At 39.8% G+C, this 26,993-nt stretch overlaps 1 protein-coding gene across 1 annotated transcript in view; it reads left to right on the plus strand.

The window, feature by feature from the left end:
* The window catches only part of KCNK5 (potassium two pore domain channel subfamily K member 5), a 37,883-nt gene extending 20,514 nt beyond the window's left edge, over positions 1-17,369 (plus strand). Inside the window, exons 2-5 of the mRNA XM_063444118.1 lie at positions 11,575-11,686; positions 12,928-13,094; positions 14,533-14,701; positions 15,940-17,369. Coding sequence (XP_063300188.1) covers positions 11,575-11,686; positions 12,928-13,094; positions 14,533-14,701; positions 15,940-16,748 — 1,257 coding nt within the window. The 3' untranslated portion in view covers positions 16,749-17,369. The remainder of the gene's footprint in view (positions 1-11,574; positions 11,687-12,927; positions 13,095-14,532; positions 14,702-15,939) is intronic.
* Positions 17,370-26,993: the final 9,624 nt, after the last annotated feature.

Consider the following 26,993-nt stretch of genomic DNA (forward strand, 5'->3'; position numbering starts at 1 on the left):
CTGTTTATCAGTAAAAGCCTTGTCATCAGGTTTAATCAATGTATTTTATTACCACCACTTCATCTGCTCCCAGTCGCGTGCCAAGTCCATTCTGTTCTGCTTCAATTTTTGAGTGGAAGCGAAGTGATTTAAAGACCTTCTCTGGAATTTCCCACCTAACTGATATAAAACTGTTTACGTGTTCTTAGCACAGAGCTCTGAGTTCTTCCTAAATATCTTATCCCAGACATTCTTATTGATCTGTTTTGCAGCAGTAGATCTAATCTTATTAGACTGATGGACTCTCCTGTACACGTCACCAATAAACCCAAGTCTAGGTTGTGATTATTTGACAAGTTATATCATGTTCTCAGCTCCTTGCATCTGTGCCAGGTTACCTGCTTCGTTAAACTAACATAAAAGGGGACATTCTGTTTCCCTCATGGGTTTTAAATCAAACCCTTTATTAAACCAGACCAACACCTCCCCACCCCAGCAAAGAGATTACCTCTTCATGTTCAATTAAAGGTGTGATGCTGGGATACTGGAGGATCCGTTTATGTTAAAAGAATTCACTCCAAGAAATCAATGATACCGAACGTCTGTATTGATGTTTATTCTCGCTGCTTTGACAACCAACCCTAAAGTGTTTGCTTTTGTGACTTGGCTCTTTTGATAACCCTTATTAATTGAAGAGTTCATCTTACAGCTGGTATTTCCTTGTAGCAAAAATAGAATAGCTAAGCTTGTTACGGTTACAATTCTACGCTTGCCCAACACCACGTATAAGGAATGCAGGTACAGGAAACTGACCGCCGGGTAAACAAAGTAACTGAAAACATTCAGCATCCATTTTTTTGTTTTTTAAATCATTGGCAACTTTACTGATTTGTTACTCAGCCATTCAGCTGCCATCTCTCCAGTTATCCTTGAAGCAGACGTAGCCAATCGATAGCTCCCCACTCCCAGCTGTTATTGGACTACAATCCGTAAAGCTGACCGGCCGCATGGTGGGAGTTGCAGTTGTTTAGCAGTTTGAGATCCAATCTTTGCCTGTATGTTTTTCAGAGATTTCTGTAACTTGCTGGCAAACAGACACTTCTATAACTTTATTATCACCTTACGGGGGCAGATTATGGGAACGACTGAAATATTAACACCTGTACATATTAAAAAATGTTCTCTGTAGATCCCACAGGCGTCTCCTTCTAAACGTCACGCGTGAATTAGTTTATGTAAGTGCAGGTGGATAATGACCCCATCCCCCACACACTGCCAGGTTTTATCCCTAAATCACACATGGTTAACCGGGCGGAGAAAATCTGCCTCCGTCTCCAAAACGAAACACAAAAACATTAATTAGCTTGTTTACCTGCGCAGTGTGTGAATTGGTGTAATTTAATTAGTGTTTTCTGTTTGGTGGGAAGCCAGTTATTGCAGGGGGGTTAGTTATGGTTTGGTTACAGTTATAACATTATTTTCTCTGTATGATACAAATAAAAATAAATAAAAACTTTCTCCTTTTGTGTGCCTAATGCTTTAATGCAGAGGTTTTAAAACAACAGCTTTCTGAAGACATGCAAAGCCTCATGGGAGTTGTAGTTCTACGAGATCTGGGGATCTACTTATGTTGCACCCCTGCTATGTGTATTATTTAAATTATTGCACCCCCCTAAATTTAATTTAAAAAAATAAATAAATTATATTAACTTGCTTTATTTGCAGTGTTGAGACTCACTCTTTGCAGCCACCCAATACCTTTCCTCCATCGCTTCTCATCGAGAAACAAAATTGCAATGTTTTACATGTTTTTAAACCACCTGGAACACGGCACCCAGGACACTTCATGTGAGGAAGTGGTCGGAGTGGCTTTTGTGGTTCTTTAATTGCGAACCTTGTAAGTGGATTCTGTAAGCACCGTTACTTTAAATTCTGATTGTACAGATGAATGTTGTGGTTATGGTGCGAGGAGACTCCACAGCCTGTGGTTACTATTCAGATCTGGACATGAAGTGACACTTCTCTATCTGTGTTTGTCAATATGCCCCATTGTTTGTATGTAATCTCTACCAATGCAGAAATTGTAGTTAGAATTCAAACTGACAATAAAGACAAATACTCTGCATACAGCGTGTGTAACAATTTCGGGATATTAAAGTTCTTTAACGATTTCACAAGTTTAGAACAGGCTGTCCTCCCTTACGGACTGTGTTCCGTTCCTACGACTTGGTCGTAAAAAGAATTGGTCGCTAAGTGAAGATGCGCTCACCAGCATGTGCAAGAGAGCAGGTCTACATTCGGAGGAATTCCTCCGCACATAGACCAGCTCACTAACGTGGGGAATCTCCATGCTAGAGAGCTAGCCGTTAAGTGAGGACTACCTGTAATGTGCTGCTTTATTCGTTTCCCGGCAGAGTTGGGTTTGGCAAGCTCACTTTAGTGATTGTGACACCAAGAGTGGCCTGGTACCCTCCCCGTGTAATTTGTCAAACTTTTTTCAGACTGTTTGGCAACTTGCCTGGGTGCCCACGCCGCATACCCTAGCTCAGAGATTCGCCTGTAGTAGAAAGCAAAGTCTGGGATGGCACCAGGGCACTCCAGCATCATAATTACTACAGCAGCCTGTAGTTGTTATGGTGGTTCCAGTGTTCCTCCGCTTAGCACAGAAGCAGATTCGTACAGGCCCTGCTGCCTTCAGATAGTCTTGCGATCTATGGCAGCCTAGCCAAAGAATCACATGCAGGAAGCTGGGAGAATAAATTATGTATGTTTGGCTTGTGGTGAAGGAACATCTGCAGATAAGGCTTGCCTGGCGTAGCGAGCAGGCAGATCGACTTGGACAACAGCATTTATCTTCGTCCTTCCTCTGAAAGTATGCGTACAAATAAATAATACTTTGGGGATTTTTACTCCTTATACAATCTCCACGCTGTCGTCACGCTACACGTTTACAGTCTGTAAAAGAGGGATTTTTAATTCCGGTCTTATAGTGATTATTGAATAGAATGAAGAAAGTGGAGTCCTGATGCTGTCTGAATCCGCACATTTTTCTCTCTTTTTATAATTGTTTTTTTTTTATTATTAAATTTTTTTTTTAGAAGAATTTTCTAAGTATCTTATGCTCAACCCTGATAGAAATGTGCTTTTAAATCGTGCTATCCCTTTATTGTAGGAGCATGTTCTCTAATCCGTCCATGCCTGTTTGTTTAAATTACAGTGAAATCGTGTTTAAACTCTGAGTAAAGTTAATCATAATAAACCGATTCATGTTGCTGCCCCTGTTAGGCTCCATTCTGCACAGTTATCACTATCACTGATATGACTCTGTGCCTGCAGAGCTTGCAATCTAGGTATTGATCCTGTAAGAAACAAACAGCCCAAGCTGTATTGGGCATTTTCCAGTTTACAATTTAACAAACACTTTTTTTTATTTATTTGGTTTTGGAAATATTTAATCTGTTCCTTTTTATCAGAGCAGGTGATGAAATTCAAGGCTGAATCGTTTATTCATTAACTGCGTTTGTATGGCGTTTTATTCAGAGCGCGCGCTATCACCAGAGTGTGAAAAGCTTTATGTTCTGTTCAGATTCCGGCTCTGATACTGTAGATGCTCTATCAATACAGACTTACAGTGCTAGCTATTATAGTTCTATGTTTTGTAAATGTTTACTTTTAACATTGCCCGTTAACCCTTTCAGAAATGAAAAATAGTAAAAAAAAAAGTCTGTCCTTGTTCTGATGGGGTTAAATAGCAAGTCCTGCTCTCAAGAGTAAATGTCAGTAGCTCGTGTCTATAAGGTTCTCGATTGCATCGGAGTCCACAAATTCGCCTTGGTTTGGTAAAAAGCCAGATTTACTCAATACTAAGCCTTTTCAGACATTGCTGCAGTTAACCTGTTAAGGTATTGTTTGTCTGTAAAGAAAAAGTCCAGGCCAAACCTTTCTGCCATTTGATTTTATGTCCGATCATTTATTTCAGGGGGTGGCTTTACGTCCTTTTTAAACCGTTTCTATCCATCTGTTAACTTTGAATTGTGCACGTCGTTCTGATTTAGGCCATATGGAAATGAATGTAATATTTCTTGACGTGACCCTTATCATTGAATAATTTTGATTTCTTGTGCACCTCGGCATTCCACGTCCCTCGTGGCTCTCTGCATTTTGGTCTCGGTAGTTTTGAGCCTCCTCATTGATCTAAGTTCTTTTTTGATGTTCTTCAGACAGTGGAGTCTTTGCTGGGAGACTTTGGCAATGAACTTGTGTGTCCCAATCGCAAAGACATCTGTTACTTAATCATTACCCCGACCATCGCGTCTCGTGTCTTTAGCCGTACGTGAACGGCGTATACACAGTTTTTCGTCTGATCTCTTTGACCTTGTTGGTGTGGCTGCTTTCTGAAGAATTCCTACTATCGCTGGTACAAAGTCCAATCGCTGCTTGTATTTTGCACTTTCTCCCGAAACAAAGGCTTTTATCTGGAATTAATGGTATCTGCTGGCATGCGACGAAAACAGGTTTACTTTTACCTTTCTAGTTTAAATCCTGTTACACTGAGTCAGTCAGTGTAAGAGGCATAGCAAGACGACCAATGGGAGCTCAGAAAGGCAACGCGTGTACTCTTGTTTATATCCATTGCGTGCTATTTGTGTGTGTGTAAATCATTAACCCCTTCATGACCATGGTGTGAGGAAAAACCTTATATACCGTATTTATCGGCGTATAACACGCCCCGGCGTATAACACGCACCTCATTTCCAGAAGGAAATTCCAGGAAATTTCCACCCCTCCCATAGTATTCCCCCCCCTCATCCCATAGTGTCCCCCCCCCTTTCCATAGTAATCCCCCCCCCCTCCCATAGTATTCTCTCCCCCCATAGTATTCTCCACCCCCTCCCATAGTGTCCCCCCCCCTTTCCATAGTATTCTTCCCCCCCTCCCATACTATTCTCCACCCCCCATAGTGTGTCCCCCCCCCCCTCCCATAGTGTCCCCTAGTGCACTTTCCCTCTGTCCCATATTTACTTACCTGTCTTGAAGCGTGGGCCGGCTTCACAGCGCGCACCGCGGAACTGGAACTTAAATTTCAGGTTCCGGTTTCCGGCGGGACTGAAAGGAAGTGTGCACACAATAGTGTGCACACTTCCTTTCAGTCCCGCCGGAAACCGGAACCTGAAATTTAAGTTCCAGTTCCGCGGTGCGCTCTGTGAAGCCGGCCCACGCTTCAAGACAGGTAAGTAAATGTGGGATATCGGCGTATAACACGCACCCATGATTTTCTCCCTATTTTCAGGGAGAAAAAGTGCGTGTTATACGCCGATAAATACGGTAATTACAACAGGTTTTCATTGGGTGTGGAACTTGGACACGTCCTGCTGCTTAACCTGTATTGTCCCAGTGAGTGTAAAGGAGAAATCGATGCTACTTTCATTTTTTTTTTTTTTAATCCCCTCCCCTTTCCCCCATGATTCACATAATTTCCAGTTTTATGTGGATTACAACCCCCGATGTTCACGCACCTGATTAATGGAGGTTTTTCAGGTACTCACATTACAGATCTCCTCTGCCTTAGCCGTATCCATGTAAATGGGTTTCTTTGTATTACCTGTTCTAGTCTAACCTCTATAACTACTACACCATAACTTGTTTTTTTTACACTGCAGCCCATTTAGTGACTATGGTCCCAGGAGTCCCCTTGTGCCATTCCACGCTAAGTATTCAAACCATTTTGGTCCCCCAGGCTCCTACTGTACTGCTTCTCTTAACAGATCTTTCTGAAGTGTTTATGGTGCTTAGAGGACCCCTTTAACCCCTTAAGGACCAAACTTCTGGAATAAAAGGGAATCATGACGTGTCACACACGTCATGTGTCCTTAAGGGGTTAATGGTTCCCACATAATGTAAGGAGCAGAGCTGGATCTTGCCCCTTTAATATCCATACATGCAAATGTTAGAGGAACGAGTCTCTCTTGGCACATTTAGCTGAAGCAGCTGGCTGATTGTCATAGAGTTGTAGTTTGGGAAGAGTTGATCTGCCGGCTGCCTATCCCCATATCATTGTATTTGACCACAACTCCTTTCATCCTGTGCAAAGTTATGGGCGTTAAACAGTTGGCCAGCCAATCATAGGTTTCTTGCCCAGGAGTGGAATGTAATGTAGCCGAGACTGGCCGGACATCTCATTCTGGCAGAGTTAAGGTATTAGTCTGTATATAATCTATTAATTGTCACATAACAGCCCCCATGGATTGCTTCGGGCTGACCACGCTGTCTCTATCTCAGAGCTAACTTGAGCCTCTTTTTGAAATATTTTTTTTGGCCCAAAGGCGTTTCTTACAAGAGGAATTTGTCCGATTACATAACTATGAGCCTCAAGACAGACAGCCGGCCAGCTGCTGCGCGCTTTAAATATCAGCTATGGCCCTGAAATATATTCTGGGCGGACTGCGGAGCTTGGTTGGTATCTGCAGGACAGATGGATGTCACAAGCAAGAATCTGTTAGGAAATGTTCCCTTTGGAAAATGCTATTAATCCCTTAACTCCTGAGTCGCCTGCTTACATTTTTAAACGGGCGTTTGTAGGTGTACTTTATAACACTGTAGCATATTATATACATTTATCTATTTACGGTTTTATTCCCCGGGCTGTTGAAAACATGTGGCGTTGGTTACGAAAGGTAGAATTTAAACTGAATTTGAAATTTAAAGACAAAGCACAAATTGAAAGCATAGTTGGCTTGGAGAATTTATTTTCAGTTTGCTATTTTGACCTTTAGTTCCATATTCACTTTGGATTACGCCCTATGCTGTTGCTACATTGAGCATTTGAGATAATTGACCGTGGGACTGCACATTTTTTCAATTCAGGTTTATCCTTAAATTTGCAACTCTGTAAATTTGTCAAATTCCACACGATGTCCAGTTTAGTGAAAAAACGTCTAAATTCTGCTAGGAGAACAGGTTCCGTCAGCTGAATCATGGGGTTGCCTACCTGGGTGTAGACATCGTGCTTGAGAGTTGAAATATGGACTTTATTTATGGCGCTCAGCCTAATCCAGTCTCCCAAGTTGAACATGTGGCCCGGTGTACACCGCATTCCTTTAGAGCGTGTTAAACTTTCTTTTCATGTTACGGCAGTGTACCTGGACACCTCGAAGGCAACTATTACTTATGGCCTCTATGACAGGAATTCCAGTAATCTCCAGAAGGCTCAATCTGGTATATTGAATGGTTTTTAAAGGGACACTATAGTCACCAGAACTACTACAGCTTATTGAATTTGTTCTGGTGAGTAGAATCATTACCTTCAGGCTTTTTGCTGTAAACACTGTCTTTTCAGAGAAAATGCAGTGTTTACATTACAGCCTAGTAATAACTTCACTGGCCACTCCTTAGATGGCTGTTGGAGATCCTTCCTGGGTCATGGCTGCCTAAAATGCATCCAAACATTCAGTATCTTCTCCCTCTGCATGCAGACACTGAACTTTCCTCATAGAGATTCATTGATTCAATTCATCTCTATGAGGAGATGCTGATTAGCCAGGGCTGTGTTTGAATCATGCTGTCTCCGCCCTTAATCTGCCTCCCTGTCAGTCTCAGCCAATCCTATGGAGAAGCACTGTGATTGAATCAGGCTACCACTTCTGATGATGTCAGCAGGCAGTGGGCAGGTCTAAAGGAAACGGGGACAAGTAAGCAGCTGCAGACTTGAATACAAGTAAGATTTTACTTTCTTTTTAAAGGGGGACCAGGGTGGCTAGATGGTGGTTTTAATCCTATAGGGTCAGGAATACATGTTTGTGTTCCTGACCCTATAGTGCTCCTTTGATGTTTGAAAGAAAACTGTTACATTCTTTATTTTGTTTTATTTTATTAATAGATGAATATTATATTAATCACTGGCCCTCCTTTATAAAAAAGACTACTGATGGCCTAGCAGTAAATCCCTAGCTTTTGTAAGACCAAAACATCCATGATACTTAGCAAGCCATGAACCCATCCTTGGGACAGTAAAATTATTTTTCTTCGTCTGTAACTGGAACAACAGAGACCACTGCAGAAGTGGTCAATCTCCTCCTATGGGATTGTTTGCTTCCAATATGATATTATTCAGCCTCTCATCATACTTTGACAAAACCTACTGAATCGTCTGTGTTTCTCTTTCCAAATACTCTTAGAACTAAGTGGCCACTAATCATTATTTGATACATACAGTAGACTAAAGGAATCCTTGAGACCCATCTGTTTCACAGACTTTTAAAGGAGAAAACAGAAAATGACATTTAATTCTCAATCCATTTTTTTCCCTTCCTTGAATCTATATTACAGCAGTTTAATAGAAACCAGAGTATTCCCCACACCCAAAGCCTGGCTCCTCCGTTTGGGATGAGATAATACGATGATATCATATTTGTATAGGTTAGCAGTGAGATGACAAAGGCTTCCTAGTGAAACCTTCTTCTAATTATCGCATCCCGGGACAGAACGGACATTGAATTCCGGAAAATCCTCCTTTTATATCAAAGTGGACTGACTGCACCCATGGCCTCTGAAAACCATAATCAATACAACAAGTTGTACAATTAACTCTAGAGGATTGGGTAAAAAATGTAACTTGTCCAGTTACGGCCTCCATCTGCACGGAATTCATCACAGCTCTGTTAGCTAGGGGACTAGTGGTATAAAATGATTAACAAGGCTTTTTCAGGGTTTCATTTCTAGGTTATTTCTAGAATTCTTCTATGCATCTGTCAACTGCTTGAGGTTGCCTTGAGAAACCTTTCCATTTGGCCACGCGTGATGACTTTGGTCTTCTGCCAGGACAGTCTGACATCGGACTAGTAAAAGCTACTGGCAGAAGGTTGCGATGCAATGCTCCAGCCTGAGGTTTCAGATTTTCTCCATTTAATAGATACAGGATAAAAGATATGTGAGATCATTACGGCTCGTGGGTCCTAATTTGTTGCTTAACAGCCGTGGTGGCTAAAATGTAACCTCACATTGAAAAGCCTATGGAGAGTTGAAGTTCTCATACAGCTGGGGTGATTATGTTCCAAACCCCTTTATTATCTATACTTCACAAATAGAATGCCGATCGGTCGATTTCTCCAAGATATAAACACTGTAATTAAAGTATAAACCTATACAACAAGCATGGTTACATCGTGACATTTAATTCTAAACTTTATTTAGGTATAGTTTAAAGAATGTTATGGTTTTCAGTATTTGGCTTAAGAACCCTGTGGTTCAGATTGCCAAGTACTTGCTTTAAGGAACAAAATGTGCCGAGAACAGGCGTAGTATGGTCGATAGTGACTAGGGCCAGAGAGAGGACCCTACACGTCCAACTGGCATGTGATGACAAAAATATATTCACACTATATATAGATATACTGTGCAGAAGTTACTGTAACCAGCTGTTTGTTAATCTAGCCTTGTTCCTGGTTTTAGAAAATGGGTGTGCGCCCGGCCGGGTTCCTCTGTTCATGTAAAACTCCTGAATCACCTTGAGATACTATGATCAAACTACACGCATGACTCACATATTCACTCTCAGACTGTTATTTGCTCTCTAATTTCACTGTTTTCCATTGACTTCTTACAATCGGTAGCTGATATACAAGCTATTACTTAAGATAGCGGATCTTTTTGTGTCCAGAAAGATTCTGTTATTCAGAAAAAAGGAAAGCAATAACCATTCATTTTCTGGTTGAGTCTCAAAACAGGGAAACCTTTTGCTTGAATAGAGTGAAATCCTATCTTCACGGATTAACATTAATCATGAAAAGCTCCAAGTGAGCTGGAATAGGTGGATGCAATTTTGGGTATCCAGGGATTGCTTTTCTTTGTAAAGATGTAAATAATGAGCTATGAGAAATGTAAAAAAATAAATAAATCTCAAATAAAAACCCTTTTTCTGCTATGTTGCTCTATTAAATGTCTAGCTTCAACTGTCCACACGGTCTAATGGATAAAATCTCACCCTCACTGGTTAAACAAGACAATCTCCCAACTGCTACCTTTCCATATCTCCCACACTGGTTAAACAGGACCATCTCTGAACTTCTACCTGTCCATATCTCCCACACTGGTTAAACAAGACCATCTCCTAACATCTACCTGTCCACACATTCCATACTGGTTAAACAAGACCATCGCCTAACTTCTACCTGTCCATATCTCCCACACTGGTTAAACCATACCATCTCTGAACTTCTACCTGTCCATATCTCCCACACTGGTTAAACAAGACCATCGCCTAACATCTACCTGTCCACATCTCCCACACTGGTTAAACCATACCATCTCTGAACTTCTACTTGTCCATATCTCCCACACTGGTTAAACAAGACCATCGCCTAACATCTACCTGTCCACATCTCCCACACTGGTTAGACCATACCATCTCTGAACTTCTATCTGTCCACATCTCCCACACTTGTTAAACAGAACAATCCCTTAACATCTATCTGTCCACATCGCCCCCCCCTGAGAACGTTTAGGGGACTGTTGTAATGTATGATATATGTTCATGCATTGTCAGAAGCAACCATGAATCTCTATGGCAAAAGGAGCTGTGTGAGCACTCAAATTTCCTTGTTTTCTTTGGGTGACTGTCTACAATTATTTCTGTAAACTGTGGAAGGACTTCTGGTATAAAAGCAGATTCTATTTGAACTAATGTTTACAGGATCATCACTTTTCAATCTTGTTTTTGGACCTGGCATTAATCAAAATTTGTACCTAATGAAAGTAGTCAGTGATCCACCATTTTTTTTTTTCTCGACACTTTTCCCTACATATACACATACTTTACTTGTGATGTTTTATTTAAACCGCATTTATTAGAGCGAAACAGTGTAATCATTTTTGGAGTGTTAGATGGCTCCTCCTTTAGCTTTTGAGGATACAGTTAACTGGAACAATGTCATAATTTCTCAGAACCGTTAAGCTGTTTCTCATTAACTTGCGTGAAATAGAACATTATTCACAGAATTGTTGGAGGGGTGTGCGATTAGCGGGATTCTTGGCCAGTATAGTTGAATAATTGCCTTTCTCCTAGTTCTGCCTTCTCATTCTCCCTGAGATGGAGAGAATGTTACCAGCCCATGCTGCTCAAAGGAGTAAGGCACTAAATGGTACTAGGTAGAGTCTGGCACACTTTCCTTGGCCCATTTTTCTTCTGGTCTTATCTGCACTGATTAGATTTCAGAATGAATGAGTGTATTTACATGTGTTTTGATCTGAGTTTCTGCCATTAAAATCTCTTTCCACAATATAAAGCGTTATCATTTTCTTTTTTCGTTCGCGCTCAACATGTTGGGCTCTAGACTTTTGCCATGAGAGAAATTAGGGAAACGTCAGTAGGTGCTTGCAAACTCCTACAATGAGGTATGTCCTCATACAGTGCTGCTAATGAGGTCATTGGTGATATATTCAACTCTGGTTCCAAAATCTCCATATATTTACATGTTTGTTCTACCCGATTTAAGAACATATTAACCCTTAATTGGATGGTTCGTGCTATAGATTTTTATTCCTGTGTGTTAAACCTAAATTGTGTTCACCGATGCTGACTGTTTGCTTTGCGTTTCATAGGTCGTGTCAAATGCTGCTGGACAAGGGGTTGCTATTACAGGAAACCATACATTCAACAACTGGAACTGGCCAAATGCTGTCATCTTCTCTGCTACAGTCATCACTACAATCGGTGAGGGATATTTTCACTTAGTGTCTCTCAAATTCGACCATGAGTGGTCCCAAGATCTTGGTAGTTTGTCCTTGTAGTAATACAAAGTGTATGGCAGACCGTGTGTGTTTTGAAGAATCTGTATGCAAGAGAGTTTTCTTTATTTATTTTTTTTATTACGGGCAGAGCCATGTGAAGATCCGTGTGTTGAATTCCTTTCTATAATTGTCCACAGACCTACTAAAATGCTTAGAAGCCAATTGTTATGAACGTATTCTACTTGACTTTGCAATACTAACCCTAGATAAACATTGGAGTAAATTCTAACATGTCATCATTAAAGCGTTACTCCAACCTTTTTTTGTTGTGATAAGCATTATGTCCCATTGACATTATCCAATAAGTCTCCCCACTAAAAAAATGCTCTAAAGTGTTTTTTTTGTTTGTTTGTTTTTTAAATTAGGTTTACTCACCTTTAGGCCGGGCAAAGCTCTTGGTGTTGTTCCTGTGAGGTCCAATCAAAGATTTCTTGTAGAGAAGCCTTTGATTTGACCGTTTTACTAGCTCAAAACGCAAATGCATGTTCTGAGCTAGTGATGGGAGGGATGGAATAGAGGATGAGGGAGGGCAGATAATTAAAAATGTAATGGAGGGGGACAGGGAGGATGGAGGGAATTGGACACTGCATGTTGTGCGCGTGGATGACATATGCACATATTGGACATTAGACAGCCTAGAAGTTCTGGGCTGTCTAAGTCATGTGTGTTGTGGGTGTAACTTGCCCCGAGCACACAATTACCAATATCTCTGGATGTGCAGCGTTTTAAGTGGAACCACTGCACCTCTAGACTCCTACCACCATGTCCACTTCAAAAAGCAGAAGCGGCCACCGTGGTTGGAGTAACCTAATGATTTTGCCCGAATTCCGAATGATTTACCTTGGTGTTATTAATGTCTTAACCCTAAAACAATACTTATTCCTTTGGAATAACTGTACTGATACGAACACAGAGACGCATCACTTGCTTTGTTTGTACGATCTAAGAATAGGTGGATGCCAAATATAATGTATGTTTTTCAGTGCCCAGGGTCACATAATGAATCTCTTATATCGCTGCATATAAATTGGAGAGCCAATTGTCAGATCTCTAAAAGTTGGTGCACTGGGAGAAATGGGGTGGTTTGTTTCACAGGTTTTACACTCGCACAGGGAAGCCTTATTTAATACATTTTGATTTATTGACTTTGCTTTTCCTGTTTAGGTTATGGTAATATAGCTCCCAAGACACCAGCTGGGCGCCTGTTCTGTATATTCTTTGGCCTGTTCGGGGTCCCTCTCTGCTTGACATGGATCAGTGCACTTGGCAAGTTCTTTGGTGGCCGAGCAAAGCGTCTGGGCGTGTTTCTGACCAAACGAGGTGTCTCCTTGGTAGGTATTGAAAAGAAAAAACTGTGCAGCCAATCAATTTTTAACTTAAATATAAAAATCTGGAAATGCCTCAATGCACAGAGACACCCTGCATTAGACGGGCAGATCTGTTACACATCCCCGGCTTTCTTACATATAGAAATAGCTCAGTTATTTTTTTTAGATAAATCTATCTAATGGAAAGCTTTTTAGGGTAACATCTCTGTTTTAAGTTTTTCTGTGCAAGATGCAGTAATACAGAATACAATGTGTAATGGAAAGTTTGAAATATGCACTTTTACACCCCCCCGTCCCTCCCTCCGCACACTTGTTATCTGCTCTGGCACGAATCCAAAGGAGGACTCTCAGCAGAAGGCTTGCTATTATTGTAAGAAGCCGCCTTTGAACTATTTTGGCATGTATAGAAACGTAGAACATATCAATAATCTTCCAGTTTCTTTATTGAGTTGCATGTTTATACATTACATACAAAGCCGTAAAATGACTCTCAAACGGCGGTGTCTGAAATCTATTAAACCCGATGATGTTGGTGAATTTGTCTTCTTCCAAGTTTCATACCCCGTATATCTTTAAATATATACATGCAGCTCAATGTACAGCTGGGGGCAAACACCTTCTCATAGTCCGTCCAAAACACACGATCCACGGTAGCTAAAATTATAAAACTTCCAAGAAACTCTATCCCCTGTGAAGATTTGAGGAAGGTCTGGGAAATGTACAGAAAACACAGGTGGCAGATCAGATTCTATATATTTTTTCCCCTCCAGCAGATGTTCCACATACGAGGTTTTTCGTCTCCCTATCATGCGATATGACCACATGCCGTCCAGCTGTTTATAAATAGTGTCTTATTTGTAAGGTGGTTTATGTAGTCAATAACCATGACATACAAGGACAGTCGTACGTGTTTCCATCAGCTGTTGTCCCTTAGATCTGCTGTGATCCTTAGTTACTTAAAATATTTCCTTTTTAAAGGCTCTATGACCTTGATCCATTGGGTAAATTAAGTCCATGTCGATAGACTCTCTGCTGGATTGTTTAACTTGGTTTCTTTTTACCGAATTCACAAACTCATTCTCTCACCCTTCGATGGAAAAGTCCTCCTTCTTTTTTGGCCGCTCTGGCTGATTGCCTGGAGACTATTGGTTTCCATGGTAATTGCTCCATTTCTAAACCATCCTCACTTTTATGTAAACGTTGCTGTTTACTGAGAAATGGCAATTGTTTTAATTTTGCCAAAGACGCCCTCTTAGTGTCAGACCGTGTCCTCCTTCAGGTCCTTCAAATTTTGAAGGACTTTGCGTTCTGTGTCAGCACACACAGCAAATGTTAGTTTTTCTTATTATCAGAGTGCTCCGTTAACTTACCGTGTAACATACAAATTACTTTTTCTGTGTTACTGTACAGAGGAGTCATTTTTCTTCTCCCTTTTTCTTAGAGAACAGCTCAGATTACCTGCACAGCAATTTTCATTATTTGGGGCGTCCTGGTCCATTTAATGATCCCTCCATTCATCTTCATGAAAACTGAAGGCTGGACCTACATCGAAGGCCTTTACTATTCCTTCATCACCATCTCTACGATTGGCTTTGGGGACTACGTTGCAGGTTAGTAGTTTGGCATTTCATTTATATAGAGTTTGACTCTCTTATTTCACTGCTAGTATACAGTGGGCATCACTATGTTTTATTGGCTGCATACCATTCAGGGTGGGTTTACTGAACGAAAAGAGTGTGAGTGATTGTGTGTGTGTGTGTGTGTGTGTGTGTTAGTGAGAATATGTAGCATAGTGATAAAAATCATGAAGGAACAGAAAAAGTAATTTATATCTCAGAGCATAAATACAAAAAGAGAAGTCCTGCGCTTAGTCCCATTACTGCTGGGCCAGCAGCAACGACTACTATATAGTAAAAACCAAAGAAAAGAAAATGTTACTTGCGCTTTTTCCTTAATCCCTATGTATATTTAAACAAATGGAGGTCATTTAGTTGCTCCAATGGCCATTGGAGGGAATGCCTGCCTGCCAACGTCAAGGCAGACCCCCCTAAGCGGGTCCTAACACTGACCCTTCAGCCTGCTTCCTTGAGCTTCTGGCAAAGATATCTCTAATGAGACAGAAAGGGGTATTTTTTATATACACCCCTATACTTATTAACCCTTAATAGGGAACACATGGGATGGGCAGCAGCATTGTAACCAGGCTGTGTGATACAAAGTAAATACAAATACAAAAAGAGAAGTCCTGCGCTTAGTCCCATTACTGCTGGGCCAGCAGCAACGACTACAATATATATACTACAATATATCTCAGAGCATGTCAGTAATTTCTTTTAACTGTTACATTTATTTATAAAATTATACATCAAATACCGATACTCTTTTTTTTCAGCAGTGCTGATCCCTAATTTTTTCTTAAAACAGAAATCTGCTTATTTTCCATAGATTTTCCTTCTGTCATCTCCCCACACTCCCACCTTTTCTCTCTCCACTTAAATCATTATTTTTGCCAAGATTTCTAAATGATTATCTGTTTTTAACGTATTAAATAATCGGAACTGTAGCCAAACCTTTCCCAATGTTGTTAAATGTAATTCTTCAACAAGTAAATTATGTACATGCGCACTAACCCCACTTACGTCTGTTTGTTTGTTTGTTTGTTTGTTTGTTTGTTTCATTCAGTCCACAAAATCTATCTTTCGTCTTCATACTGTTTCTAATCTTTGATTCACTTGCTCACACAACAATTTCTACCCTAAATATTCTTCAGCTGGTGTGTTTTGTATCTGTGTTCTGGATCCACTGCTATTTCTAACACCTTATTTTTTGGGGCTCATTCATTTGACAGGTGTGAATCCAGATATCAACTACAATGTCCTGTATCGATATTTTGTGGAGCTCTGGATCTACTTGGGCCTGGCCTGGCTTTCACTCTTTATAAACTGGAAAGTCAGCATGTTTGTTGAGGTACACAAAGCTATTAAAAAGAGGAGGAAAAGGCAGAAAGAGTCATTTGAAATAGATCCGCGCACCAAGAAGGACAAGCCTATTCCGATTGCAAATTCCAAAGACGTCAATATTATGAGTTTTCTGTCTAAAAAAGAAGAAACCTACAATGATTTGATAAAGCAAATAGGAAAAAATGGCTTGAAAACCGAAGACGGGCAAATGATAATGAATGGTAATACAGCTGGCAATAGTAAAATGCAGACGCGAGGCAAAGACATTATGGTTTCATATAGCAAGCATGGCGGTTCTGGCTATGATGGAGTGACTTTTTCGAATGGTCTTCAAAAAGACTTTGGTATCAAGTCCTTCCAAGACAAAGACTCAAGTATTTTTATAAACCAGTTAGACCGGATTAGTGAGGAAGAGGGAGAACTGTGGGATTCTAAAGATTACAAGCCTTTGATATTCCAGAATGCTAATATCTCCTTTGTCAACGAAGAGGAAGAATGTGACCTTTCTGAGGATGAGGAGAAATCAAAGACCTCGTGTGAGGAAAATACTGGGCACCCAGAGACACCAACCAGGTTGGACGAATTCACCTGTTTGGATGAGTCTTCTTTTTCCAGCAATGAAATGGAAGTTTGTGTGCCCTATGAACAGCTACTGAATGATTTCAATAAACTCGAACACAACAAAGGAGAGACATGAGGTCTCTGTGGTGGGTGATTTAGAACCTTCGAAGAACAGTTAAGGGTACATATCTAATAGTTGGACTTTATCATTTTTTTTCCACCATGACTGACCTGAAACCTTTCAGAACTAGGTGATCTGAAACCGTTCAAATGTATCTGTTGCCCATCTAGTCTAAAGCCATGTGCGAAGCTAGCCTAAACTTTTCTTCTCATGTGCACTATTTTCTTGGTATGGCCCAGCTGAGACAGTCTTACCTAGTACCTAATCTTGATCTGGCCAAACACTACAATGTAGAGACTGGCAGGATGAGCAAATAGGAGTTCACTTTCCCTCATGACAGGAAGGTGTGAAAACCATGCTAAAAAAAGAAATCCTATGTAAATTGCCCTCTGTCTAGATAGACATTTAATGTTCATCTTTTACTGGTTCTGGTAAAGCCTATTCTAAGAATGTGGTGTTTGTCACAAAAGGAACATATTTTATTTAAACCAAACGAAATTATACATTTTTACACCGAAAGCCTTTTTTTTTTTTTTTTTTTTTTGTGCGCCGTTCATGGACACCCCGTGAGTAACAGTAATATATTCTGGTTCTACACTGGTCATGTTTGAGGGCGGAAGGTGCCACACCTACTAAACTGCCACCTCCGGAGACACATTCCAGGAATTCTGCGGTTCCTTCTCCATTTTATCTCCCTTTTTATCTTTTACAATTTTTCTTTTCTTCTCATGAAAATACTTGAAATTAACAAACGATTGACTTTTTTTATATGTACAAATTGTATTTTGTCTACCAGATATGTTGATGTCTATATATTCTATTTATATGCTAAATTGTCTTTGTAGAGAGACACGAGCTGTGATCTCTCTCTATGCACAGACGGTACTGTACATGAAACTTGAACCTTCTGTTCTAGATCAATTTATAAAGTAAAGAAGATATTCACTGGAAGGAATAGGGAAAGTTATGGGTTTATTTTTTTTTGTCATAGATTGCAACTAATTGCACACGTGCCCATAATGATCAAAGGGTTTTCTAGTTATGTTATTGTGTCTTCCTTAATTGGTCATTTATTGCCTTCAAAGTGCTGCAAACCTGGCAGCTAACCTCTAGTTAGTCTTTGATAAATTAAGGGTTTATAGAAAATCTTCTTCTACCAAAGCTAGACTAGATATTAAAGTATATGTCCCTTAATTTCACCAGCCCCCTAAGCCTTGGCCAATCTATTCCTCCCCCAATGACAAATAGTGACCTCTGGACTGGAGCTACTTACTTTATTTGAGGTTGTACTGACCTTGTTTGGTCTAAATTCACATCGCACTACCATCTTTGTAATTCCAGTATGGCGGGTGCCAGAAATTTCGGTCTCTGTCCTTCCAGGGGAGGACATTCAGCGGCCTGCTTAGAGCATTACAGCAGTGATCCTACGATGCTGCCTTTTAGGTCACTGGAAGGAGGGGAGTATTACGTTGACAGCCAATGACACAGTTTACAAAGGAAATGTAACTAGACTAAAGCTCCAAACATTGTAAACTTGTGTCAACCTGCACGTTATACATAAGGAAAAGAAGTCCCTACGTTTTTTTTATTTGTAACATTTGGAATAATTATTTAAATAAAAAAAATAAAATGGGCCTGCACACTAGTGCAACAACATACATTAATTGGGGGGAATAAAAATTGACCGAACAGCTTTAAACTATATCCAGGTTATTACTGTGAACTTAACACTCCAGAGCTTTCAGTGGGGGAAGTTCGACGTTGATTGTAATCCTTTGGCTTCTGGTAAAGATCCGAGCCAAACGGTGATCAGGGATTCCAATAGACCTTGTGTGATAAATTGCCTTAACATACGATGCAAGTAGTCGTGCCTTAATGTCATTTGTAAGAATTACATTATTTCAACTTTAAGCATTTGCTGTGAAACTATGAAAGGACTGATTTTGCTTTCGTTGAACATTTGCAGTTTGGTCTTTTAGAGCATGTGCTGAGTTATGGTAGTCTTCCAACTGACTGTTTTCCCTGTAATGCAAATTGGCAACTGTAACTCATCGATCGTTCCGTCTGATTGCTGCTGCTGCTTCACCATGGACAGCTGGGTGTGAAACGTTTCATTTGCAGAATCATTGGCTGACTTGTTGTATACACCGTTTTATGCTGCATACTTAAGGTCGCATTCTCCAAATTGTAAATTGAGAAAAATTGAAATGGGAATTGCAAACTTCACGTTAAAATAACCAAGCTGTAAAAATGTATTTTTGAGAATTTATTTTCAATTAAGATATTTTGTCCTATAGTTTGCAATTCCAGATTCAATGAATGTCATTTTGTAGAAACGAAGTCCTCTTCTTCTTTTTCTGTCAGTCGGCAGGTCAGTCCTTTTCGATGTTGGCGCTACCATATGTTCTCTGTGTCTCTTACCTTTTTTTAATCATTAACAGGACATTGAAGGCATGCGATTAATCGATTATGATAATGTTCTTCCCCACTGCTTGTTAAAACATTCCAGTGTTTGTTTTTAGAAGTTTTATACTTTTTTGATATCACATTTTTTTAATGTGGGCAAATAACCCCCATATATATCAGAAAGGTTATTTTTGCAAGTAAATCGGTGTATAGTCTTCCAGAAATTTTTTTGGATAACTGTTTTTTGTTTGTTTGTTTTTTTAACATATGGCCTGCACTCTGCTTCCAACATTTTCTGCAGTGTGTGTGCGTTATTTTATTTTTAATATTTTTTAGGATTCAGGATTTTCGTGTACTTTGACCTTTTCACTGTGCAACATTCTTAGTTAAATGTGAATTTTTTTGATAAACTACTAAGACGTTCTGATGTCCTGGTTTATAAAAAGTGTTTTTTTTTTCATGAGGAGTAAAGAGGCTGGTTCTATCTCTGAATATTAGACAAGCAGTTGGTTGATATTTGTAATAAACCTTGATGGCAATGTTTTGAGATATATATATATATATATATATAAGAAATCCATGCATTTAGTTATCTTGGAGGTTGTCAGAAAGGGTTTTGTTTCAAGTGAATGTCACTGACATTTGAAACCACTGTGCAAAAATTCGGAATTCCACGCAGGTTCATCTTTTTAAAACACTAGAGGACCCAGTAGGCCAAAACTGTCCTCCCAACCTGCTTCGTCCGATTCACAACTGACGGTTGAGATCCAATTCTAACTAGTGTCAGAATTGCTGCTATCCAAGTCCCGAAATGAACCAATATCATGCGGGCTAGGATTTTTTCAACACCTTTCTGTATGTAAATTTTGACCATATGGTATGAGATCTGTTGATGGGAATGTTAAGGTGAAGGTTGGTATTCATAATCATATGCTTTCCACACCAATATTTTCTGTTTGTAGATATTAATGCTGCTTATAGCTAGCGTGCAATGTTATTTATGTTTGTATGAAGATACTGTAGTCATTTCGACGGCTATAGAGACATGTTGGCTAGGTCACTCTACCACTAGATATATTTTGACCTGAACAAGAAATTGATGCTATTGACGTGTGTATTTTGTTCATCTTGCCTTTGGTCATCTCATCCTAAAAACTATAGTTATGGATATCTAAGGGGGAAAGGAAGACCCACCATAGACCAGTTCGACACTAGTGAAGGTTTTCCGTTCTTTTGATGGGTGAAACAGTCAGTGTTTTGCTTATTTCCTGAACCACTTTTTATTTTAGATATTTGTATAAATGCATGTGATAATTGTGATTAGCTTCCAAAGTAGATCTGATGATTACATCATGCCTTCCATTTAATCCTCGGTTTTATTCTGCGACTTGCAATCAGTAAGCACTCCTTATTGTTAAGAAAAATGTTATATTAACATAGTTGTAGACCACATCTTTTAGTGATAACTTATTTTTCAATAATTCTACATATAGTATTGATTAATGTATGGTTACGAGGTAGTTGACAATTCTTGGGGTGTTCTTCGAAATAGATTTTGAAACCAGTATCTTGGAATCAGCAGAAGTTGTATTATGTCAGGCCTTTAATCTTTCATTATAGTATTTATTAAACCACTCTTTTATATCTTAAGGGTCATCCCACAAGCAATACTTGCCATTAATGGTGGGCTTGTACAGGCACTCCAGAAAACTGGTTTCATTTTGTTACAATGTGTTGGTTCCACAGTATTGTTATTTGGGGAGCACATTTTTAGAATGTCTGGTTTAGTATTTTTTTTTTTTTTTCGTATTTGAGATCACTCTTTTTAGAATCCAGAACAAATTTTCTTTAAATTGACAAATGACCTGTCTGTTAGTCAGATATATAAAAATAACCAGAACTGAAATGACTGCCGACCCCCTGCATTCCTAAAAGCCATGACTACCCTCTTCTGTTGTTTCCATGAGGCTCGCCTTTATCTTTGTCACTGAATTTAAATGTAACCTTTTAGACCGCTTATTTACTGCATCTCCCTCGATGTAACCACTGTGTGCCTTTGTCCTCCTCAAAGGGCTAAATATTTATTTGGGGGGATCATGAACCTCTATTGGTACAGTTTATGTCTGTTTAACCCCTTAAGGACACATGACATGCGTGACATGTCATGATTCCCTTTTATTCCAGAAGTTTGGTCCTTAAGGGGTTAAGGTATGTCCAGCCATTGTTAAACATTTTGCTTTTAGTGGGTAAAATCATGCAGTTTTTGAATGATGTCAGTGTTTGTTATCATACCGGGTCCATCAGGGATCAATGTATCAAGTAAATCCGGAAAATCTGCACTACTTAACCCCTTAAGGACACATGACATGTGTGACATGTCATGATTCCCTTTTATTCCAGAAGTTTGGTCCTTAAGGGGTTAAAGGACCACCATCAGCAATTTTTCACTCTTCATTTCTTATGGAAACTCATAAAGTGAAACGTTCTTGGAATAATCGATACATATCATTTAAATAAATCATTAAGTGTCGTTAAATATACTTCTTGTTTTTTAAAGGAAAAAAAAAAAAAAGAGAAAATGTGATGACAGTTGTCCTTTTAATGGTTGATTTACAATATTTCAGGCAACACGTATACAGCAATAAGTCGTATGCCTATCTCATAACAAAATGCAAAACTGGGATAAAAAGATCGGACCCACAACTTCTATGTAGACAGTATTTTGTTAGTATGCGCTCAGATTGTGTTTTTGGATTATTACTCTGTTCCATATCCTAAAGTATTGTTTAGACGATGGCAAGTCTCATAGACTTAATATGGTCTACAATTCAAGAACTCACAATGTAGTTTTCAAACTCCAACATCTATATTGTTTCCTTGAACATTTCAGTGTTTTTTCTTGTATGTTTTTTTAAATCCCCAAACTATTTTATTACAATACGGTACACTTTTTACAGTGTGATAACACTGATCTAAGAGCTGGGCAGAATATATATATATACGGTATATATAATGTTCCTTTTTATTCACTCCCAGATGTCTTCTGTGCCACTGCCCCCTATTCCTGTGTAATAAATTCCATAAAATGGGACTTGAGTGGAGATGTAAGCTCTCTCATTACAAGATGTATATTTTTATTGTTGTACTCTGTTTTTAATGTGCCACTGGAATCACTGTATGTAAATATCGGATACGCCTGTAAAATAGTGTAATTTATTTTTAATATTTTGCAATAAAAACTTCAGTTCTGAAATCTGTTTCACTTGATTTTTGTGGTTTCTACTAAATAAAGACCTCTTGTAACGTGGTGAATGAAGTCCCCCGTATTGTGAAACGTTCTATGGTCCTTGTAACAAAGTCCACTGGATAAATCTAGCTTGTGATGTTAGACTATGATTATCCAGAATTCTTACTGTAACCGTAAGGACTCTCTTTTGTTGTATAGGGAGTGGGAGATGTTTGCATTGAATTTAAAGGATGCACAGAGCAACTGGAATTCTGATTGCCCAAACAGGTACCTGTGCCAACAATATGGATGTCTCCAGGGCAAACTTGGGACAAGGTGTTTTTTCCATAAAGAGAACATTCTAAACACACTCTGTATGGAGAATCCACTTTGGTCATTTTTTGTACTAGCTGATTTGTGCGCAATAGGGCACGGCTTCTCCTACCACAACCAAGAGTGTAATTTACCAAGTTCTGTGCCACTGGGATAAGGCATATTTTTTTTTTTTTAAAGGTGGAAAAAATGGAGAGAACCGTTTAATAATCCGAAAAGTTCCATTATCCCGGCTTGTGCAATGCATAGATTGAATTTACTGTATGAAGAGAGGAGCCATTTAAGCATTTAATGTTTTATGACAATGTCATTTTATAGGAAATGTAATCTTTATTGTGTTACTAAGAGTGAGGATTGGGATCCAGTGAGGAGTGTGTCCCAGGACTGGGTTACAGGTGAGTTTGGAATAATGATATCGTTTCAGGCTGCTCTGCTGGGACTTTCTCAATGTATTTTTAAGATTTATTAATGTCTTAGTGATCCTTTAACACGTAGCTAAACCCAACACTGTCAAACTCTTCACTGGAATTAAAAGAGCGTCATTGCAACATGTTCTCAAATAAAAGCGCACAAATTAAGAAAAGAAACCTGAGCAGTACGCTCTCTCCAGCTCTCTATAACCTGCACTCCCTGAGCAGTATGCTCTCTCCAGCTCTCTATAACCTGCACTCCCTGAGCAGTATGCTTTCTCCAGCTCTCTATAACCTGCACTCCCTGAGCAGTATGCTCTCTCCAGCTCTCTATAACCTGCACTCCCTGAGCAGTATGCTCTCTCTGGCTCTCCTATATCCTGCACTCCCTGAGCAGTACGCTCTCTCCAGCTCTATATATCCTGCACTCCCTGAGCAGTATGCTCTCTCTGGCTCTCCTATATCCTGCACTCCCTGAGCAGTACGCTCTCTCCAGCTCTATATATCCTGCACTCCCTGAGCAGTATGCTCTCTCCAGCTCTCTATAACCTGCACTCCCTGAGCAGTATGCTCTCTCCAGCTCTCTATAACCTGCACTCTCTGAGCAGTATGCTCTCTCTGGCTCTCCTATATCCTGCACTCCCTGAGCAGTACGCTCTCTCCAGCTCTATATATCCTGCACTCCCTGAGCAGTATGCTCTCTCCAGCTCTCTATAACCTGCACTCCCTGAGCAGTATGCTCTCTCCGGCTCTCTATAACCTGCACTCCCTGAGCAGTACGCTCTCTCTGTTTCTCTATTACCCACACTCCCTGAGTAGTACGCTCTCTATAACCTGTGTTCCATGAGCAGTAGCTCTCTCCAGCTCTCTCTAACCCGCACTCCCTGAGCAGTATGCTCTCTCCAGATCTCTAAAACCTGCACTCCCTGAGCAGTACGCTCTCTCCGGCTCTCTATAACCTGCACTCCCTGAGCAATACGCTCTCTCTGGCTCTCCTATAACCTGCACTCCCTGAGCAATACGCTCTCTCTGGCTCTCCTATAACCTGCACTCCCTGAGCAGGACGCTCTCTCCAGATCTCTATAACCCGCACTCCCTGAGCAGTACGCTCTCTCTGGCTCTCCTATAACCCGCACTCCCTTAGCAGAACGCTCTCTCCGGCTCTCTATAACCCGCACTCCCTGAGCATACGCTCTCTCTACTTATGCCAGTATGCTTTAAATAACTGAATTGTAGATTTAATAAGAATACACTTTTATTAAGTTGCAGGGATTTCTTTACTGAACGGTAAATTCAAAATTAAACTGTATGTTTTTTTTTTTTCCTTTTTTCTCCACGTAATACTTGAAATGTTAGCTTTCTGTGCGCTCCGGTCGATCCTTCACTATGAGCTTGATAAAGACCTTTTGGTCGAAACGTTGCTGTGGTTCCATTAAAGTACCTTTCTTTCGAACCAAGGAGTGCCTGGACCTCTATATTTCTTGCAATATTTGGAATTTGGTGTTTGGTTCCTGGCTCAGACTGATGGGAGTGAGTGCAGTTCCCTACATATTCTATTTTGATCCCTCACTGTCAGACTGGCATGTGATTGTCGGCATGGCAAGGTAGTTTTACAGCAGCTATAAGAAACATATTGTATAACGCTCTGTATTTATACAGCGCCAGGTGTTTAAACAGATCTCAGACCCAGAACAGGATACTAAATATCACATCAAAGTAATAAAAACTCAGGAGAAGGGAGGCATTATGGGTTCGGTTTACACCCAAACGGTTTTATTCATTTTCTGACTCTGGTAAGTTTTATTGGTCTGTGTCTTCTTAATAAAATATTGCATCAGATACTAAAGTCTTAAGAGCAGGATAAGGCGCTGGATTTAGTTTCAGGACCCGGCCGTTCCTGTTCAGTGATTATTCATTTGTGACTCTCAGGAAGACTAAAGAATGACATTTTAAAACGAGGCTAAAATACTTTTCCAAATCCATATTGTTTTCTAAACTTTCCAGTTCGGTCTTTAACTCCCCACATTTTGCTTTTACCTTTAATAAACCCCAAATTCTCTCATCCTGCAGACCTGTAAGGAGTTATTGCTTAACGTGGACATTAATTGACTTCATTGTTTTACTGTAACTCCTTCTTACTAAATGTGTTTATTAACTAAACTCCAAAACTGCAAACTGTGAACTAAAGCTGAATAGGAGAGCTTTGTGTGTTAGCAACTCATTATCCCCATTATCTCCTATTCCCTCTGCCGTTGGTTTATAGGTCCTTCCCTATTCCCTTTTGTAATACGTAAAGTGCTACGTGTGCACAATGATTAATGTAGACTCTGCATCGGGTGGGTATTCTCACTAAACAGTGATTTGCAGCGACCGAAAAACCTAGATTGCAAAACCGCGCGAGGTGAAAACAGCCTCCAATACAGCCACAGGTAGTCAGAGCGGGACTATTTTACCATTTCCAACGCACCATTCAGTGTATTTTATAATAACTGTGCCTTGTGTATTAAATCTGCCTGCCCTTGCTGTATGTGTAGTAAAGTAGGAATTGCTGGGAATTGACCAGGTGAATATACATTTAGATTAAAATAGGCTGAATGACGCTCCCGGTATATTTTTCTTTGTGTTTTTGCGTGTGCAGTCTTAATTATTTAGGCTGATTAATGGTTTAGCAAATGCGATTACTTGTTTTTGGCAGAAAATATTTTCCGAGCTTAATTCGCTCTCACTGCGGCGTGCCGTGATACATTCACTAATTGGACACTTATTTACCAACATATACAGTAGCAACGCTGAAACCAACCATCCTTGTCATTCCATTAGCTAAGGACTACATTTCCCATGATGCATTGTTGCCAGCTTTCTGTGAATGAGTACCACAGCACCATGAGCAATAATCAGCATCTGGATTGGCCTAGGTTTTTAGATGAATGATATTTTGTGTCACTCATCACCGAATCTTTGAATATGGCCACTTTGGCCTGAAATTCGCCCTTTTGTGAATAACCGTGGCAGAATTTTCACATCCATTATTTTGGATACATCCTTGTGTATGAATGTTGCCACTTTTTTGCCGTTCTGTTCTCGTGAGCTCGATGACTGTAAATATTGTCTACATTTTTCTGGCTAGCGAATGTATCCTGACAGTGAAAGCCAAGCAAAGCTACACAATGTCCACTGAAACGGACAGGAATTCGTAGCCTTGAGCTCAGCGTGGCGTACCGCCAGGAGTCTTACCGTTCTATTACATAACTCGGTGACACTGTGTCACATCAGGGCTTCGTTACAATACGGAAATGTCCCCACTCTGTGTCTTATATAGAGAGCACACAAATAGAAGCAGTATAACATCTATCTAGGTGTTTTCCTGATTACAGCACCTGAGAAAGCGTATTCTGTATTCTATGTGTGTGTGTGTGGATATATATACACATCTTCTCCAGGGACGTAATTAAGGATATGAAATTAAATCATATAGAAACTTTGTTTACGAACAAATAACTGTATTCTACATTATTTAACCCTCTTCCTGTTAATAGGAAAATGTTTAATTTTCAGTTTATATCATTTAACTGTAACCTGATTTCTAATACACTTGGGGTATAAAATCTCCCATTGAATCCATTGTTCCAATTTTCACAGTCGATGCATAAAAGATGTTCATTTTCTAGCTGTCCCATAAATCCAGAAACATGTCCTCCCTCCTCTAGCTACATACCTATTGGGAAGCGAACATGTCCAGACATCGTTCCATGCTGCTATTTGAAAGCAGCCCTCAGTCTGCAAAATCTAAAAAAAAAAAAAATAAAAACACATCCAGCAACATCCACTCCTTCTGAGCCGAATAGACAGTGGGATAGTTTATTTGGGTGCCTAGACAAGCAACTG

This window comes from Pelobates fuscus, chromosome 2 (genome assembly GCF_036172605.1).
Source record: "Pelobates fuscus isolate aPelFus1 chromosome 2, aPelFus1.pri, whole genome shotgun sequence".
Taxonomy (NCBI): Eukaryota; Metazoa; Chordata; class Amphibia; order Anura; family Pelobatidae; genus Pelobates; species Pelobates fuscus.